This window comes from Taeniopygia guttata, chromosome 2 (assembly GCF_048771995.1).
Source record: "Taeniopygia guttata chromosome 2, bTaeGut7.mat, whole genome shotgun sequence".
Classification (NCBI taxonomy): domain Eukaryota; kingdom Metazoa; phylum Chordata; class Aves; order Passeriformes; family Estrildidae; genus Taeniopygia; species Taeniopygia guttata.
Window position 1 is genome coordinate 144,541,421 of NC_133026.1, and position 13,771 is coordinate 144,555,191.

The 13,771-nt window shown below is 39.5% G+C and overlaps 1 protein-coding gene across 5 annotated transcripts in view; it reads right to left on the bottom strand.

Annotated features, from left to right (window-relative positions):
- Positions 1-7,445: 7,445 nt before the first annotated feature.
- Positions 7,446-13,771, bottom strand: part of ZFAT (zinc finger and AT-hook domain containing) — a 113,849-nt gene continuing 107,523 nt past the window's right edge. For all 5 annotated transcript variants that reach the window (XM_072925029.1, XM_072925028.1, XM_072925032.1 and 2 more), the window contains one exon: positions 7,446-8,739. In XM_072925029.1, coding sequence (XP_072781130.1) covers positions 8,500-8,739 — 240 coding nt within the window. In that variant the 3' untranslated portion in view covers positions 7,446-8,499. The remainder of the gene's footprint in view (positions 8,740-13,771) is intronic.

The window sequence follows — 13,771 nt, forward strand, 5'->3', positions numbered from 1 at the left end:
TTGCAGGTGAGAGAGATAAAGACCTTCAGAGCAAGGATTTTTATCCAGATTTACAGTACCTACTAGAACCACTGACTAAATTTTGAATTCTATTACATAGAAATAGCAAAATTAAAAGGTGAGAATGTGAGATAGTAAAATACTTAATTTTTTATAAATGCTTGTCAGAACTTTTGTTACACTTGGCTTTTTCTGTAAAAGTTTTTAAGGTGATGATCAATAAAACCACAGCAAACCAACAAACCAAAAAACCAAAACAGCAAAAAAACTAAACCAAACCAAACCAATGAAAAACCCCACAAAACCTTAAACCCTTAATCAGCTTTACTCATAGTGCATCCACCATCCTCCTTACTATAAAATACCATGGAATAGGCTCCATGCTGAGTGCCTGTTTGGAGTAAGACTAAAGTATCAGGTTCACTCAAAAGCAACAGCAACTTTACACAAAACTCTAAGGTTTAGTTGCTTCCCTTGTTTTCCTCACTTCAGGCAAGGCTATGGAGAGGCTCTGTAGTTAAGAGCATCACATAGAAAGCTGGAAGTTCTGATGCAGCAGTAAAGTAAAATAAAAATATCATTAGACTAATACCCCAAAAGTGGAACACAATCATTGTGGCAGTCCCTTTATTTTCTGCTAAATTACACAGAAATTTAAATTTTCTGTCAGCTTGTTGGTTTGGTTGTTTTTTTTTTTTTTCATTCTGATGAAAATTAAAGCATGAAAGTAGCTAAAGTACACCATCTACAGCTTTGTCCATGTTTTCAGTTTAAACATACCTTGAGAGGCAGAGAGAGAACCACAGCGGGCCACATTTTAATGCAGACGCATTATGCTAGCAAAGACCTTTTACCAGAAAAAATTAATCTACTCAGGCAAGTGGGAAAAGAATTTACTCTAAATAAATATATTCAAGTAATACAAAATTAAAACATAGAATCAGGATAGTCCCAGCATTAGCCATACCAGTGTAAGGAGTTTTAGTCTGTCACAGCTGTGCTCTTTTCCAAAGCCATAAATTCCATATTGGTTGATATCAGTGAGGTTCCCAAAATGCTCAAGACCAGCTGACTCCTTGAGCTTGCCCGAGAGCTCTGTGGGCAGAAGGCTCAGGTGAAACTCCCCAGTGAGCTTCAAGGGAAGTGTAAGGGATTAAATTAATGCTTCAGTTCCCTTGGGGTGTATTAAGAAGCTCCTACATCACCACTTGTTCTGGTTTGACCCTGGCTGGTCACCAGGTACCCCCCAAAACTGTTCTGTCACTTCCCTCCCTAGCTGGACAGGGGAGAGGAAATATAACAAAAGGGTCACTGGCTTGAAATAAAGGCAGGGAGAGATCATTCACCACTTACTGTCATAGGTAAAACAGACCACACTTGGGGAAATTAATTTGATTTATTACTAAGGGTAATGAGAAGTAAAACAAAACACCTTTGCCCTCGTGCCTCCCTCCTTGCTGGGCTCCACCTCCTCCTGCTCAGAGTAAGGGGGACGGGAATGGGGGCTGAGGTCAGCTCATCACACGGTGTTTTGTCTCTGCTGCTGCTTCCTTCTCCAGCTCAGCTCCAGCACAGGGTCCCTTGTGTATTTTATTTCTGTAATGGTTTGCTCTTGTACCCCCTGTTTTTCCCACTGGTCTTACCCTTATCTGCCCCTTTCCTTATGTTAATCCCCTCCTCCTCCCCTGGAGTCAATCAGCAGAAAAGTGCTGGATCATTCCCCTGTCCCCTCCCTGGTGCCTTGTCCATCACACGACTCCTCATCCCCCCTATCCAGAACCTTCTACCGAGGGCATTGAGTGATTGGGCGAGGGCCAGGGATCCCTCCTCCCTGCCTTCCCCATTGGGGATGGTTTCCTTCTGCTTTCCCAGTTTCCACTCCCCTGGAATCCCTCATTGGTTGCGGGGTGATCCCCGCCCCTGTCTCCTCCCGGTTTATAAACTGGTGCACCCTGCCCCTCGGGGCTTTTGGCTGGTTGGTCTTGTGGTGTTTGTGGTTCCTCAGGAGCATTCAATAACCCTTGGGCTTTGCCCCAGAAGAGTCAGCCTGTTTCTTGCCATGGCAGTCACTGCCTCTCCTCCGACCAGGACTGACTGCGTGACCGCTTGGCCATGAGCAGCTCTCCAAATTCCGCCAGAACACGGGAGAGTGTCCCTGCTGCCAGCCGTGTCCTCGCTGGCTGGCTGAGCCTGCTGGACATGGCAGCAGTCCCTCCCACAGGATAGTGCTCCATGGCCTTCTCCAGCCCGAGTCCCACCCGTGGGCTGCACTCTGCACAGACTCCTCCAGCCTGGGTTCCTCTCTGCACAGACACTCAGCTCCTGCCAGGACCCAGCTGGGCATGGGCTTCCCACGGGATCACAGGCTGCTCTGGGCACCTCCCTGCTCTGCTGAGGGCTGCAGGTGGATCTCTGTGTCCTCATGGATCTCCCTGGGCTGTGGGAGCACAGCTGCCTCACCATGGACTGCACCGGGGGAATCTCAGCTCTGGCACCTGCAGCACCTCCTCCCCCTCCTCCTTCACTGACCTTGGTGAAGCAGAGAGGTTTCTCTTACATATTCTCACTCTGACTGAAACTCCTTATTCTGCACAATAGTTTTCTCCTTTATTAAACATGTTATCACAGCAAAACAAGTGTTTCTCCTTTATTAAATATGTTATCCCAGGAAAACAACTGTTCCCCTTTCCTAAATATGTTATCCCAGAGGAGATACAACCCTCGCTGCTGGGCTCAGCCTCGGCCAGTGGCAGGTCTGTCTGGGAGCTGGCAGGCACTGGCTCTGCCAGATATGGGGAGAAGTTTCTGGCAGCTTCTCACAGAAGCCAAATTGTCAACTCCTGCTACCAAAACCTGGCCAAGCAAACCCAACACACCCATTCTGCTGGCAAAGCTACTGAGTCAACACTGGCAGATGGAGAGAGGAGCTCCTGGGGATGACACAGTCCTGGGGAACACTTCTAGGTTCAAAAGTAGACAACATTTCTCTAGCACTTCAATAAATAAGTTTTGTACCATCTCATGTTCTGACTTAACAAAAGAGCACAGCTATGCCATAAGAATTTTAAGTACTGCAATTGGTAGTAAAAAGCTCTTGTGCTGTGGCACCACCCAGGAGTTCAAGTCATCACCCAGGGCATGGGAATGATCTGAACAGAAATGGAAAACATCCCTGAGTGAGCAGGACTACACTCCAAACAGACAAGGCTTCCTGTGCGATTCATTTAAGCTTTGAAAATGCAACCTGAATAGCTAAACCCAAACTCTAAAAAGAATGTCACTATCTAGACAAACTCTGTGGTAAGTGAAGGGTGGTTGTTTGTGCTGGAGAAACTGATTGGCCTTTGACCAAGAGGTGAGGTATGCACAGAGCAGAGATTTTCTGATTTGGACCTTTTTCATCATTATCTTGGATTTGAACTCTCTCACTTACTCAGTCACCATCAGATGAATATTTGACTAATACTATCTGAACATGTATTTGAACAAGCTATCCATCCCTAAAAGATTCTGTACTCTGCTTTTAATACACTGGGCCAATTCAGCTCCCAGAAAGTATTTTCACTCCAAATGGCACTAGCAAAATAAATGCTATAATGGCTAATCAAAAAGGGGAACCATTTCCAGAGCAAAGTGGGAAAACATTGACTGGCTCTGTAATCCACTGTGATATTTTGTCCCTTATTTCACTGCTTGCCCATAAAGAATATTACCAGTGCGGAGCTCCTGCGGTCTCATTCTCATATATCTTTATGTGTTCCTGTAAAACACACTTGCAGTGTGTTTCATTTGGGTACACAACACAAAATGATCCCTTATTTTCCAGAAGATAACATCCCTTGAACTGGAAAAAAACCCAAAGCAAGGCTTTCTCTATAAATTCCCATTGTTTGTTTGCATTCCAAGACAGTGAAGACTTTTTGATCTCTTTATGTTTACCTAGGCTGATAGTTACTGCCACCTTTCAGGAAAATTTGCAACATTTCAAAAACCAGGAAGAGCTCTGTGCAACATATTGATTGTGATTTCTCTCTTTATCCCCCTTTAGGAAACCAGCCTGTAAAAATACTTTTATAGGGAATATAAAGGTCATTTATAGTGTTGTCAGAGACACTTACTTTGTTTTTCTGCTTTACTGGTAGCCACTACTCACTTCAAGCCTTGCACTGAACTTTTTATGAAGAATATGTGACCTAAGAATAAGGAAATGTAAGTGATGATTTTGCTCTTATTTAACATCCCATCGAAGCCCATCCCATCAATTCCTTCAGAGTGAGCTCTGACAAGCATCCTTGTTACGTGTGGTTCTCAATATAAAAAAGGTCTTTTGTCGATTTTTTCTCTTTTGCTGTCATTAAATGCCCAGATACCTGAGGTGTCAGAGAAACCTTTGATATCAGTTGCCCTGCTCTTTGGGAAGAGGGCAACTGGGCTTATTTCTGGCTGTATTTTACTCAGTGCAAAAACAGAATAACTCAAGATGAGCTTTAGGTATTACATTTTAGGGTAAGAGATCTTCAGAACAGGATATTAATTCTGTTACTTGACCTAATGTTTCTTTTCTTGATGATTTTATTCCATGATTTTGCTTCACACTGAACTCTGCTCCTTCCCCTCTGGTGAAATCTTTAAACATTGGTGATCAGGGTACACATAGACACTTCACAGAATCTCAGAATGGGTCAGGTTGGAAAACACCACATTGGGTCACCTGGTCCAACTTCTCTGTTCCAGAAGGATCACCCCAGAGCACATGGCATGGAATTTGGACCAGACCTAGTATCAGTCACAGACACAGCATTTTTGTCCATCAGTGTTTATCAGTTTCTTTTCTCTGCTTCAACCATTTTGAAGGTTGATGGGGTGGGGAACACAATGGTCTTGAAGAGAATATTTTGTTTAGCAGGTATGAGAGATCTGTAATTTGCACTGTCCTTTGAAATGCGTGGCACTGTTTTTAATCATTTAAAGCACAATACAAGCAAATTGAGAACAGGAACTCAAGAAAGAGCAATTACCTGGTGGAACTATACCAGGAATGGATATATACTGCATATTTATGTCCTAATGGCAAGTCTGATCCTCAGGATGAGCCAAAATACATCTCTGTTACTGAGTGAACATGAAAGTCTTCCCAGATTAAAAGACAAACGGAGTAGTGCTGCTATTGATGGAAATGATGTCTGCTATGATGGGAAAGCTGGAAATGCAAACTGAGAAGCTGTCAAGCCACGTGCAGCACCACTCAGTAACCTCACTGTCATTGTACCACAAAAGGGAACAGAACATCTGCAGTTCACCACAGGATTAGCATTACCTAAACAAGCCACACTTTTGTTAATGATGCCATCTGCAAATGAGCTCATGTCACTCCCTGTTCAGACTTTCAGATACAGCTTAAACATACATGCAAATAGCAAAAATTGTAATCTGGTGTAAAGAAATCCAACAATCAACACAAACTCAAATATAACCATCCATGAACTATGACTTTGTGCGCACCATCTGTTTCATGAAGCTCTGCTCTGTGAGTGCTGATAGCAGTCATCCTTATAACAAAAGAATTACAAAAGAAAAATGAATCTTATTTTTATTCAATACTAGTAGCAGAGTTCTCAATTGAATCTCACTGCTCTTACATAAATATAATTCTAGGTGTAGGTAAGACAAGACAGGCTTGCAGTCCTCTAGGGCATAAGATGGGTCCATAAAGGATTAGGTGGGACTTAGGAAAGAAGTTCTCCCTGAGTGGTCAGTCTCAAACATTCAGTATGCTTCTGTCCCAGGAGTAAGATTTTTACAAGGGCCAGAAAGGTAAAACTCACTGGGTCAATTTCCACATTCCATTGACACTTCACTGAACCTTCAGACTCCTCCACAGGTAGATGTGAACAATTCAAGCCAAATATCAAGTTCTGATCATGCAAGTTGAACATAACTCCAAAAGATTCCCTCACACCAGATTTTCTGCCCACTTGGATCTTAAATCATTTGAACAATTGAATATCTTGCAGTATGATTTTTGCTACATTCTTCCCTTCTCTACTACCTGTGCTGACAGGACTGCTCATTCTTGAGGTACAAAAGGTATTCTCCTGTGTTTTGGGTTAGCCTTGGTTTTTTTTTTTTGTTTTTTTTTTTTTTTAAATTTGTAAAGCAGATGTCCGTTTTGTGAACAAATTGGAATGTGAAATAATCTTCCTTTATTAATACTGAATGGTTGTAGTTCATATTCTATACAGCAGTGCTAAGATGCTGTGTAGACTAAGAAATTTATAACTTTAGAAGAATTAAAAATACTGAAATATTTTGAAAATGTGAATTGCATCAATGTCACTTCTGTAATCTTGTTGGAAAACATGTCATTAAAAACAACAATTTGTGCTGTTTAGGTCATGGGAGATAGAGCTGGGGAAAAAAAGACCTGAATTGAAAAGTATTTTTTAAAAAATAATAAAAAAGGAAGCAGAAAATTCAAGTGTTTATGATTTAGTATAGGAAATTTGATATAACTCACCAATTAGATATCAAGACTTAAATTATGTAAGTATGTATAGCTGTAATATATTAAAATTAAAACAACCAAAACCCCAAAACTTTGTCCAAATACAGCCACACAGACAGAATTCTGCCATACAGAATTATTCAGTCTATGTGAAACAATCTACTTCAGAAATTCTTGAGTGATGCATAGAAAATACTGTCCCCTTTTCAGAGAGGTTTTACATAAGTTCACCACTGTTACCACATGTAATCAAGAGGCTCTTCCAAATGGTTTTAACAGCAAATGGGCTGTTTCAATAGATTTTAAGTTTTTGAGACTGCTTTCTTCTTTTCTAGATAACAGAAAGCATTGTCTTGTAAATCAATACTGAATTTGAACCATTAATTACAAACCCACAATTTCTTACCCAGATTAATCATACTGATACATTTGATGCATCAGTTTCTATCACATTACAAGCGTTACTAAACATTTCATGGCTCATTCTTGCCAAGTTCACTGAACATACACAGAATCAACCCTGACACTTATGACCAGCTCTGATCAGTGACACAAAATGGCAAGAAGGTCTCCACCCTCCAAACTTTACATCCCTGGGGCTCCTGGTGCACCCTCGGGATGAAACCAGAGGAAACAAAGCTGCCACTGAAGTCAAGCAATTCTCATCTCTTTTCCATTAACAAATTTAAACTTCCCATTGCCACAGCTAAGGGAAAAACTGTCACTACAGGTTTGCACTTGGATTTTCTCCAGCATCAACAGAACCCAGCAGACTCAGAAGATGCTGACAACCAACTCATTACATTTCATCCACTTAGTCAAAAGCTATTTTCCACTTTTTTTACCCAGGACACCCATATTACATAGAAAGGTCTGCCTGTATTTCACGGTGGTACTTTCTTGATAGGAGACTACTAACTGGAGGAATAACTCAGCAGAGTCAATGCACACCAGCACTTTTTAATTAGCTACCAAAGGGAAACCAGCACTTAAGAAATTTAAGCATTAGAAGAAAACATGACAATTTTTTATTTATTAATAATTTTTATAGCTCAAATTTAAAAATACTAAATCAGAAACAATTCAAGATTCATGAAGAAAAATCTGGAACTATATACATGCATAATTAAGAATATCTTGATTCTTGTCAATATTTACTTAATCTTTTTGTACAAATTTTTTCACACAGTCATATTTACAAGCATGTCTGTTTAAAACATATGAACATACATCTCTTATAGCATTTATAAATCTTTTGAATATATCTTTTTTTCTTAAAAACAGAAAAATATTTCCTTGATTTGACAGTTTTGGCTTCACCTTAAAAATACCAGATGGGTATTTATTCAGTGGGATGGAAACAGTTATCATTATTCAAATAGATAAATAACAGTCATCCTACTGATACCCAGAATTATCACATATGGCTTTAAATACCTCCCAAACTCAAAGGATCATCTCACAGGTATAAACTACAATCTATCTCTGGTGTGTTTCTAATAAAAACTCGAGCCTTTGTTTGGGTTAGATCCATAACTCAGCAGACACTTTCTAAGCATGTACTCAGAGCTAAGAGGCCCTTTTAAATTACAGAAAAAACAACTTTGCTTCCAGCCAAGTCAAGAACATATGAAGCATGTATAAAATGGGATGTATGGGCTTTTCCAGACACTCTACCTATCTTTACAGATGGTTTTTATCATGGGATACCACAGTTTTGAACAGACAATATTTGTGCGAATTTACAGGAATCAAGTGAGAGATCTTCTAAGAAGGGGAAGAATACTTTTTCCTTAAAAGCATCTTCTAGAAACAAAAAAGTCTGAGAAGGTTTTGCACATAATACGTCTAAGTTACTGATAGAATCCAACCAGTTAGATCACTTCACAAATAATTGAAAATCCATCAGCTTGCTCGCTTTTGGTTGGGACAAAAAACACCCCAAACCTCTGGCTTTGGCAAATTAAGAATTCATCTCCTTTGAGCATCGTTCTCTAGAGCTCCTGCACTGATTCTTCCACAGCTTGCTCCTCCACAGGCTGCACAGCTTCCTGAACATACACGATGAATTCTGAAGCCTCCCCGCCCTGGGTATAGACGGTGACTGTCTCGATGCCCTCCACCTCATCTGAGGACACCACCAGGTGATGCTGCTCCGACAGCTCCACCGACGCCTGCTGCAGCGTCTCCTGGATCATCAGCGTGTGGTTGGCTGACTGCTCCTCTTCCTTCACCTGAGGAGACAGTGGAGAGCTTACAGAAATTTCACCTTCCCAAGAAGTTGCTGGCATTGTGATGATTAATGGAAATACAGCACACAAATTAGCAATCACACAGTTTTGGAAGAAAATGTCAGTTTTGCAGAAAATGTGAGCGCTTTTGATTAATGAGTGCGTAGCTAGGCAGAATACTGAAAGCACCAGCACAGCATCTCAGTTCTGGGCGCAGAGAGCTGCAAAATTTCAGGAACACTGGTCTTTAGTGACAGCTTTAATCTCTCCACAGTCACTCATTCAAAACTGCTTTTATTTAAATAAATCTGAACTCAGTCAATTCCTCTAGTAGCACTGAGTTGAGAACCCAACCAGAACCATGTGAGAAAACACTGACTGTACCCACTTTTCTCTTTTTCCGTAGTCAATGGCTGCTCTTAGAAGTGCAAATTTCACTGTAAACCTTAAGGGATTTTATTAGAAAAATGTGTAATATAAATATCACTGAAATAGGTTCCTAAGGTCTACTGTTTGTGAGGCAGCAATGTTTATATTATGGAAAGGAGAGTTGACAGAAACAAGTGGAAAAAAAAGAATTTTTTACTGAACATTTTTCTTCTTGTCAAAATTTTAAAAAGCAACACAATCTGGTGCTGAATTCCAAATTCATAGAAGTGCCTGTCAATTACTGAAATGCAGTACACACTAGAATGCAAAACCAAATCATAATCTTCTAGCAGACCCTTATAAAATCCACATGCAAAGTACTCCAGAGAAGTATTAATAAATCCGGAAACTGTAAGTCACGTGGAAGAAATGCATTCTTTCAAGTATTAGTGACAAAATAATCTACTTTTAAAGAGGGAACAGAACAGCAATTTTTCAGTATGCAAGACATAAGCAAAACCATTTGTTAGAAGAAGGTGTCCCTAATCATGGCAGGAAAGTTGGAATGAGATGATTTTTACAGTCCTTTCAAATCCAAATCATTCTGGGAATCCATGGTCCTGTTTGCTGGAGCACAGTGTGCTCCTGCAGCACTGAACTCTTAGGTGATCTTACAAAGAAGAGGTCAGACGTGGTAGATTCTATGAAGTATGGAATCTGAGTTACAGAAGTTAGAAAGGGCTAATTTTTTTTAGTTAGAAGCTGGCGCAAAAGAAAACAGCAATAACATAATCAAATACAAGTAAATATAATTTAATATCATTAATGCTGTTTAAAAAGGGAGTGGGAACAGAAGGGAAGAACTTCACTGGAGATTCCAAGGATGTGTTTGGTCCCTTAGAGACCAGCAAGGAGAAAAATATGCTCTATATGTTTGTTTTCCTGATGCTCTTTTCTCATTAATTTTTTTCCTTAAGCAACAATTCTCTTTGTTACACAGTGACTTTGCTTTTGACTTTTCTAGTTAGTGTTTAAAATACTTGTCAGGAGAAGATTTCAGAGATTCACAAGCCCTTTAGAACTTTACAGCATTCTGAACTTTCACTCAATTAATAAGGCTATAGAAAGCTTTTCTTGAACAGTAACAAGTATGTCCAGGTGTTAAATCATGCTGAGGGCCCCAAGTCAGTATGTCTGTAATATACTAATGAAATAAACGTGGATTTTATCTGGTGAAAGATTTGACATCTAAAGGGCATCTGCCCATTGTCACTGACCTTAATGCAATAGCACAGTCATACCCACCAATTCCCACTCTGGCTTCATTGCACAAGATTCAGTTTATAGGGATAAAAAATACAGGAGTGGAATGAAGTCCTTTTCACATTCTTTTATCAAACATATCTGAATGTTTTATTTGAAATATAGTTTAAACAGCTCCTGCTGAAGTTCAAGCTGAACACCCTATACAAGTAGATGATGCTGGATGTTTTCTTGACACAGTAGAATTTGCAACCAGCCTCAAGAAAGAACAATTTATGTGGTATCAAAATGCAGGCATCATAGAATCAAAGAGTAAGTAGACTCAGAATGGTTTGGATTGACAGGGAACTTGGAGATGATCTAGTTCCAGCCCCTCTGCAGGGACACCTCCACTAGGCCTATCCAGCCTGGCCTCGAATGCTCCCAGGGATGGGGCATCCACAACTGCTCTGGGCAATCTGTTCCCATGCCTCACTGCACTCTGAGTAAAGAATTGCTTCCTAACATCTAATCTAAGTCTCTCCTTTTTGAGTATATAAACAACCGTCCTTGTCCTTTCCCTGTCAAAAATCACTCTCTCTCTTTGTAAGTCCCTTTCACCCCTCACTAATGGAAGCTTTAGCCTCTCTTTAAAAAGCAACGAGCTAAATCATGAAAAAAACCCACAGAACTGTAAACTTTCGTCTCTTGCTGCTCCTAATGCACCCTTTTTTATTCTTTAATTCTTAAAGGAACCCTAAATCCTACAGAAAGCAACTGAGCATTGGTGAATTCTAATACCAAACTCCCTTTTCATAACTGTCCTCTCCTTTTTCCTGAGGGTACTTGCTCCACTCAGCTCTGTGGAAGTTAAGGACATACACAAGATCTAGTAATGAATATTGCAACAAGCCATGAGAAGTCTAATCACCATTGAATTCAGATAGGAAGCTGCAGTTAAAAATGTTAGATAATTAGAATCTCACAACTTGTTATGAATCAGCTCACAATTACAGCCCTTGATGTTAGAGATGCTCAAACAAATACAGAAATAGGGGTGTCTAAAATGTGGCCCTATAATCATGCAATATACTAATCCCTCTTGTTTTTGTGCACTACACACAACCCTCTGACAAAACGCCTCAGGCCAGAAAAATTACACTACATTTTCTAAGAGCTGCAGGAATGCACAATACAGTATGAGATGGATCTCACTGTTGTCACTCTAAATCAAAACCCATAAATAATTTTAGATACAGCTTTGTGAATGTACATAAATAATGAAGAGAGGAAAATAAATAAAGCATAGTTGACACAAAAATGAAATGAAAGCAGAATCTCATTCAATTCAATAGCAGCAATCTAATACTTACTCAATTTTATATCCTTTGGAAATGAAAATGGCCAATAAAGAAAGTTAATTTTAACTCCCTACCTGACTTTATCGATGTGGCTTTATTACACTTGTCATGCAGGGTAAAGAAAACTAATGCCTTTATTTCTGTTGTTTCTAGCTTCCAGTATCTTTTTTGGACTGCTATCTGTAATCCTTTTAGTTTGACAAATCACCACATTATTTGAGATATTTACATTTCAAATCAGTTCAATGTTTACATGCTTCTGCTTGGTTCCTATTAGATTGTTCCACAGGGAATAATCTCAAAATGTTAATTTACATCCCTCAAATTGATGAAACAGTGGGACAGCTGCCATCTGAATGAACGAAGTCACCACACTCAATTCTCTTTATTGGCTTCTGAAATCTTTTGAAGAGCAGCATCCAAGACCTCTTTTCTGTTTGAGAGTCAGCTGAAAAGCATCTGTCTGCTTATCCTTCATTAAAGAATGACAGCAAGGAGCTGAAGCCACACACAGCTGGCACATTAAATCAAGTCAGTACCTGCATAAATATTCTTTATTAACTAAATCTGTCTCTCGCAAAAGCCAATGGGACTTTCACCACCATATTTTCTTACGAAACTCAACATTTCTAAATTCCAAATGATCTTAATTTACATATCCAAGAACCATCCAAATATATGGAAGTATTCATTGCAAATGTGTCACTCTTAGAGAAATCTCTTTCTCTCTAAACAAGAAAGTATTTTTAAATTTGAAATAAATGAATTCAAGCCATTAAGGAAAACATACTTCTTCTCTTTCCTAAAAGGAGTAAGAAAAAAATACTTGCAGTAATATGCTAAAGCCTTTTCCTTGCTCTACAGCTCATTTTGTGAAATACTGTAATATCTTCAATTTTATTTGAAGTCAGCAGGAGTTCCAGGTCCACTGTGCTTAGAACGGTTTCGCTGGGCCTGTCCCCAAATCCTCAGTAGAATCTCCATCTTGATTTCACATTGAATGCTGCTTTTCAGTTTACCATGAAGTAGAAAAGTTAATCACAGAGATCTTTCAGACTTTCAGAACCTTATACTAGGCTGCAGATGCTCCTATTTATATCATAAAGCATCAGTACAAAAATATACAAAATATCTGCAGAAAAAATTAAAATGAAAGCATTTTAGATCACAGAGAGCACCTGGATATGTGATGTGTCAGCTTACATTGGTGCCTACAAGCTTTGTTCAGTATCATCAGAATAATTCCAACGCTTTCTCAATTCTGGTTTACATACAGTTATATTGTGTGAAAAAGACACACAGAAAACACTGTAAAATTTGATCATTTGAATCTCTATAATGAACTACAAAACAAAGACAATCTGGTGCATAATGCTTTTGGAATAATAAAGAGGCTTGAGTATGAAAGAGTTGCTTTGCATAAAAGAAAAGCAGCAAGGAGACAAACAAATCTTTGTACTATTGATGCAGATTTTTAAAAACTTTTTGCAATTGGATGGTTGAATATACCCTGACAGAGGGACTGTGGCTGGACATGGCACTCATCTGGCAAAATGCTGGATCACCTCATCTCCTTTTGAGGCAGAATGGCAACACTGCCACTGTTTTAGGAACTCTAACAGGACAGGGATCTTGACTGAGCTTTTATCTGTACCTTTCAGAGATAAGAACTCCTCAGCCCTATCTGCCCCATTTAGAACTTTCCATTGCTGTTTCCATGTTGGGAAGCATCAGATTGCTCTTGTGTTCTAAAGCAACAAAATTGACAATTAATATGTACATAACTCCATATACTGGCAAATTTTCTAGATTACCACCAGCACCCATCATCACATCAGGACCAATCCAGGCAGACTGAAATACAAGGTGTGCTGCTGAAGCACAACATTCAGTAGCCTCTGATGTGACAGCCATTGCTAATAATAGCTATTTACTTTTGAAGATGTGTTACGCTATAAAATTCTTTTCTGTCATCTGCTTTGAGCTCATGTATAATCTTTGCTCTGCCTTCCTACTGCTGTCACTTTGAAGTGACTTACCATGGTAGGTTTTTACTGGAGCCT